This window comes from Naegleria gruberi (assembly GCF_000004985.1).
Source record: "Naegleria gruberi genomic scaffold NAEGRscaffold_70, whole genome shotgun sequence".
Classification (NCBI taxonomy): domain Eukaryota; phylum Heterolobosea; class Eutetramitea; order Acrasida; family Naegleriidae; genus Naegleria; species Naegleria gruberi.
This window is the reverse complement of record NW_003163257.1, coordinates 216,852-223,645: the sequence shown is the minus strand read 5'-3', so window position 1 is coordinate 223,645 and position 6,794 is coordinate 216,852. Positions and strand designations below refer to the sequence as shown.

Sequence of the window (6,794 nt, the reverse complement as noted above, 5' to 3'; positions counted from 1 at the left end):
AGTGTTATTTGTACTTTTATAGAAAATTAGCAAGGATTTCAATGGTGGAACTGACTTGTAAAAATTTTAAAAATATCCATGCCTTGTTTGCATACCTATTCCCGTTCCTATTTTCTGCCGTACCTTGGTCGTTTCTTAAAAATAAGTCACCAAACCTTCGCTGTTCCTTGCCAATTCTATTTTTATTACACACCGTACCTTTTCCATGCCTCACCATTCCTGTTGCGCTCCAAGGACTTGTAAAATATGAAGGTCAACAAGTCACTTGACTTCAAAAACCTTTTTAGAGATATGGTAACTTCAATTGTAAAATGAATTGTAAAAGATATTGGATCAATATTATTCTCAAACAATTACCCTAAGTTTGTTAATAGTTGATTACTTTTGTCCATATTGTGCCAATAAATCTGACAATTAGTTCACGGTTTGTGAAAGTTCCTTATGTGACTTGACAATCTCTGCAATCTCCTTATTAGAATTCTTCAATCTTTCAAATAAATCACTCATATCATTCAAACAATGCTCCTGTACAGCTTGGAACAAGTTTGTGTGAAGTTGTACAAGTGCATTACCATTCATAATTTTGGAAATTTCATTGGCATCAACAATCAATCCTTCTGTTACTATAAATTTTCCTCCAGTAATTTGAGCTAGAATTTCCTGTTTCAGTTTCTCTACATTTGGCATGTTTAATTCCAAGGGAGCTCCAAATGTCAAATAAACTCCAAGTATGTGAATGATTGCCTTTTTTCTATGACTTTTCTTTCTTGCCAATCTATATCTCTGAATATCCCTCCAACACAATATACTTTCAGTACAATAACTTCTTCTTGCAAAATCAAGCATAACTTGGAAGGTTTTCTTATTTTTCAAAATCTTTTCCAAAGTACTCAATTGAGCTGCTTGTTGAACCTTGTCCTTATTATCTCTTACAATGGCATAGAGAACTGGAAGTGTCACACAAACAATAATTTCAATCAGCATGTAACCCCACAATACAAATCCATATGGGAAATAATATTCTGTAAAGTTGAAAATGAATTCTATATTTCCTGCCACTAGGAAAATTATTGCACTAAGAATCTGAATTACAATCAATGTGAGAGATTCTAACTTGATACCCCAAGTATCTTTATCAGCTCTGACACACATTATGAAACAGATAAACTCTAGAATAATGTATAAAATTGCTTCAATACCAACGATAATGATAGAGTTTGATGTCATTCCACAACCATGATCAAAAACAAACAATCCACCATCATAGAGGAAGATACGTTTCTTATCTGGACTAGTATTGAATGAATATAAAGCTTCTTCTATACCTCCAATAATCAGCCATACTACAAGTCCAAATATAAAACCCAGAATGTAAAAAATGGTAATAAATTTCAAACTGGTCACAAAATTGTAAATCTTCAACTTTCTAATTTCAGATCTGAGTGATTGAATTTCTTTGAGTTCTGTAAAATTCCATGTTGAAACATCAGCAATAGATTCTGAATCAATTCCAGTATTGGAATTCGAAACGTCATCCACATCATCTGTGGTACTACTGAGTGAGTCAACTGTTGAACTAGGACTTCCTACGAATGGATTATTTTGGTGAACAGAAGGAGAAGTCTCAGCATGAAATATTTGTGAAAAATCAATTCCTGGTGTTGGCGTTTCATGTTTGATTTCAGGTTCTACTGCTCCTTTAAATAATTCAAAATCTTTCCCCTCCGGCTTATTGGTGCCAGTAGAGGAATCGAATAATTTGGCCTTTTGTAAATTAATCTTATACATGAAGAATGTTCTCATCATTCTAAAGATGGTAGGTAAACAAATTGCAGGAGGGAATGTAAAAAAGGAAGCAGTCAACAATCCACACGGATATATTTTCCTGCCCACAATCACTCTCATAGTAAGAGATATCACAAAGAATAGTGCAGCTCCTAATGTAAAGTAGAGGTAGATTGGATTCCTAGCCACAATATGACCACTCTTCCTCTTCCAATAAACTCCAACACCACTCAAAATGACAACTAACAGATAAAGTACAACAAATGCCAAACAAAAAGCCATTGAGAAATAAGTATCTGGACAAAGCCCGTAAATGACACTTCCATTCACTTCTCTACTCCAAGGTGTATTAAACAGTGACGGATCACAAAAGTTTGATGTACCATTGTTTGTTGTGTTGGTTATTGTTGTTGAGCTATTCAAACTTTCCAATAAAACGTTATGTAAAGATGACGAAAATGGCGCTGTTGATGAAGCATGACCATTGACTATTAGTGAAGGATTCTGATACGAAGATAAAAAGATGAGCTCTATATATTCTTTCATTGACATTTTTTTGATGTTTTTCTGTTGGTTAAAAGGACTTTTGAAAAATGGACAATTGAGATATCCATCCACGTTTGACTCCTACCTTACTTTGGAAATGTGATTTTTTAGGCTTCAATTACAGTAGGGTATAAGCATCAACAATGTCAAAAAAGTCTTCTATTACTATGTGAATTCTTCAGTTCATCCATCAAACACTATTGTGAACCTTCCAAAGATAATTTTGTATCGGAACTCGCATTGGAGTGCGAGAGGAACCCTAAAAGAAATTCATCATGATGGTTTTTTAACTGTAATATTTCCATCAATATTGGATATATTATTTGAAGCAATGATGATGAAAGGAGCAAATATCTGGAAATTATTATTTCGTGATGACCATTGCAGCTGTTGTTGCTTCCAAGTTAGAGTTTGATATTTTTTAATAATAAAAAAAATTATCAAAAAATATTAAAGGAAATGTGGCAAGGAGGACATGATGATTTTCGGAGTGGTTTTACATCATGATGAAAGCACCAAACTTTCACATCATCATCTCAACATTATTTAAATAGTAGTAATAATAGAAATTTTTATTGTTGGATTATTATCATGAAATTGGAAATTATTTTTGAAGATGGAAAGTTACAACTTGGAATATCGTCGATACTACGTTCCTTCTCAACTTGTCAGTTGTAGATTCAGCATTGATTATGAGTTCACCAAAAATCACTAAAATTGAATTTACAAATACTATTATAAAATTGATGGGAAAACATATTGATGATTGTTCGGAATGGTCAACAGTAGCACTTTATTTGATCAATTTTGGTCAAGCTATGATTGGATGTACACGATAACTTGTAAATATTTCAGGTTGATGTAGATTTTCTTACACTCGGAAACAAGAAGCATGTTTGACTATCCACTCTACCTAATAATTTTCTTGGTTGATTTGGCGATTTAATTTCGTTGTAAAAGAATGTATCATTATTGTCCTTGGTTTACCAACTGTTGATCACAATCTGATTCCGTAAATCCCAATGACAAGTGTTCGTGTCACAAATCAAAAATTAGAATTACAATCACAAAAAAATAGACACTATGGGGTTAAAAAAACTCAAACAACGCAAGCTAATAGCCAACTCGTCAATAACTTCCTCCAACACACCATTGATCAAGGAGGAGAAAGAAGAAGTGCTATTCGATTATGTAGAGAAGGAAATTGATGAAGATTTAATTTGTTCTATTTGTTTACATCCTTTCGTGGATCCAATTTCCCATAATTCATGCGGAAATACTTTCTGTGCCAAATGTATTGAGAATGTAACGGTTTGTCCATTGTGTAACGAAGGTGGATTCAAGAAGAATTGTGCAGCAAGTGCCAAAACTATTCGAAACATGTTGGATAAATTGAAAGTCAAGTGTGGCATGTGTAAGAATATTGTATTGAGAGGTGAGTTGAAAGACCATCAAGAAAAGTACTGTCCACTCCATGAAGCATATCAACAAGTCGAAGAATTCAAGAGTAAATTGGAAAGAGAACACCTGGAACGGATGGCAGCATTACAAACTGAAAATGAACAATTATTGACTGTTTCAAAAGATAGATTGGCATCCCTTGAACAACAATTAATAGACCAATTTAGAAAGAAAGAAGAATTATTGGAAACTAGAATGAACGAATTTGAAAATCAAGTATTGGCAAGAGAAAAGCTCGAAAATAGCAACAAACCAATTCACTTGAATGTGAGAGGAACTATAATGACAGTTTCGTTGGGAGATTTCACCTCCAATCAACAAGAACCTGATAACTTGTTTAAGAAAATGTTCAATGGTGAATATCCATGTTATCAAACACCAGCTTCAAAACAGTTTGATGATCCAATTTATTTCATTGATTGTAATCCATTAATTTTTTCACATATACTTGATTAAATTATGGAATTATTGGAAGTAAATTGGATGAAGATACCAAACAAGCACTCTTGTGTGCTTGTAACAAATTTGGAATGAAGAATATTGTAAACAAGCTTTCCCCAACTGATAATGCTAACAATATTTTCAAATCTCCAAATGAAGGAGTAGTAGTCGATGAAGAGGACCAAGAACACCCTAGTTTCGTTGCCATAGCAGTAGATGAAGAGGAAGAAGGCCCTGTTTTTGGTGGCCTCTTTTAAATAGATCAAAAAATTGCTCTTCATTAATTACATTAAAGAGCAAGACTGTTGTTCCAGTACTGAAACATTATCTTTTTGTAATGGCATGCCATTTGCAGCAAGAATTCCATATCTTGGAGCAATTTGCATCAAATATTCCAATAATTCAAATTTCTTCTCATTGTAACAAATCATAGCTGCAGTTTGTCCTTGATTATTGGGAATGTTTAAATCTAAAAAGTATTTCCTCTCTTCCACAGTTGGTAGTTTGTCCAATATCTCAATTAATTTTTGTAATGTTGAACCATTTCCTACCTGAGCTAGATAATGAGCTATGGTTGATCCTTCTCTATCTTTGGCATTGAAATGAACTTTATGTTTAACCATCTTTTCAAACATGAATGTCAGTTCATATGAAATTACAATAAAGGTCGAATTTCTCCCGTCCACTCGATTATTTGATGCAAATAATTCATTTAAAATCTCAGTACTTTCTTTTACAGAGTTTGTATCTTCATTGTAAAAAGAAAAATAATCAAAAATGAAATCAAGCAGATGAGTTTGATGTTTTCTACTAAAATAAATAGAAGACAATATCGATTGAAGCATGTTGAATCCTCTATAATCTTTGTAATATAAATCAAATATAAAAGGAGAGCACCTAACATGGAATGATGCAAATGAGGGAAAAACTTCATAGTAAAAATTGATTAATTCTTCCTTATTTCGTATTTTTCTCTTTTGATAAGCATTCATTCTATTCTTCACTAACGAATAATTACGTTCCATGTCAAATTTGAAATATTCTACAACTTTTTCAAATGGTAAAATGTCCAACAGTTGCTTAACTGCAAGGAAGAATGGAATATTAAACTTGACATTTGGCACAAGCTTTTTAAAGAAGGTCCTGTCTTGATCAAAAGTTTCATTAAATTCAAAACAATCATAATAAGCAGTTTCCAAACTTCCAATTGATGAAAAAAAGCACATTAATTCCAGAGAAAAGTGAGAAGCATGCGTATGATTCAAAACAAGTGATCTATCAATTGAACAATTGCTAAATGAGATATCTTTCATCTTGGCTTTCTTCAAATTTTCAATTAAAAGACTTTTTTGAATTGTAAGATCAGGTAATTGACTTGGAATCTCAAATTTCAAGCTCTGTATTTGATTCAAATCTGAAACAAGCCAATAACTATTATGGGAATTGACATCATCTTGACAAGTAATTTGTTTCGGCAAACCAAAATCAACAATACAATTAATGAATTTGATTCGTTCCAACTCCTTTCCCCATTCCACAAATAATAAATAAAGCAATCCAGCATTCACCTTAACATTATGTAAAATTAGTGAGCTCAACTTGCCAAATTTGAATAATACACTCCTAAACAATCCAAACATCATGTATTCAATTGAATTTCCACTTTTAAATGGCAGCATTATTGAATTCTTTACAAATTCAAAAGTACTTTCTGATTCAGATTTTGAATTTGTTAATAAATTTTCATCTTCATAAAATTCTGGAAATTGCCACAACTTTTTTGCATGTTTCTTTAGATTTCCAAGTAGAGAACTTGCTGTTTTTTCATCCCAATATAATTCTGTACAACTTTCTTTCATGCAACTTTCGCATAACTTATTCCAATTAGACGAAACTCGTTTTAGTTGAAATAAGAAAGGAATCGGTTGCAGAAAGGAAAGAATTAATTGCATAACATCTGATCCGAGTGGTGATAATTGATTTTCGTGTAAAATTACTTGTTGAATTTTCTCCGATTTTGAATAATAAAAAAATGATTCGAATAATTCTTCAGATTCGACCTCCATTTTTTTTGAAAAATTTAAATTAATTTTTATTACAGACCTTTCGTATATTTTCAAAAATTAATTCAAACAACTCAATTCTCAACATATTTTCCAGCCTTAACACCATCCAAATAAGTATTCATATCATGACACTTTGTAATACTCAACGCAGTGCACACAACATTTACCTTACTTCCCGCGTGTTTAAATCCAAGAAATGGCGGCGGAACTTGAGAGACCAAATCTTCACCAACGCTTTTTCCATTTCCTTTTGCGTCTTTATTTACAAAAATTGTAACGAGACGAGTATATTTTGGCGGGGAAAGAATTTGTTTGAATTTTTCGATAAAGTTTGATTGACCTACTCTTGGTTGACCAAAAGTGATTAACTCAATTTTGGAGGAGTATTTAGGATAGTGTAAGAGGAAATCATAGATGGATAGCATGGCGACGGCACCTCCTTGAGAATGTCCTGTGAAAATGACTCTGTCAAAAGTCAACTTGTCTAATAAACCG

At 32.6% G+C, this 6,794-nt stretch overlaps 3 protein-coding genes across 3 annotated transcripts; 1 reads left to right on the top strand and 2 right to left on the bottom strand.

The window, feature by feature from the left end:
• Positions 1–414: 414 nt before the first annotated feature.
• Positions 415–2,337, bottom strand: NAEGRDRAFT_74512 (uncharacterized protein; the record flags this gene model as incomplete). The annotated part of the gene is made up of 1 exon (XM_002670501.1): positions 415–2,337. One exon carries the CDS (start codon positions 2,335–2,337, stop codon positions 415–417), a length of 1,923 nt encoding a protein of 640 aa, XP_002670547.1.
• A 1,077-nt stretch (positions 2,338–3,414) lies between these two features.
• NAEGRDRAFT_53514 (uncharacterized protein) lies at positions 3,415–4,248 on the top strand (the record flags this gene model as incomplete). The annotated part of the gene is made up of 1 exon (XM_002670556.1): positions 3,415–4,248. One exon carries the CDS (start codon positions 3,415–3,417, stop codon positions 4,246–4,248), a length of 834 nt encoding a protein of 277 aa, XP_002670602.1.
• Positions 4,249–4,517: 269 nt separating this feature from the next.
• NAEGRDRAFT_74510 (uncharacterized protein) lies at positions 4,518–6,299 on the bottom strand (the record flags this gene model as incomplete). Its single annotated transcript, XM_002670500.1, has 1 exon — positions 4,518–6,299. One exon carries the CDS (start codon positions 6,297–6,299, stop codon positions 4,518–4,520), a length of 1,782 nt encoding a protein of 593 aa, XP_002670546.1.
• Positions 6,300–6,794: the final 495 nt, after the last annotated feature.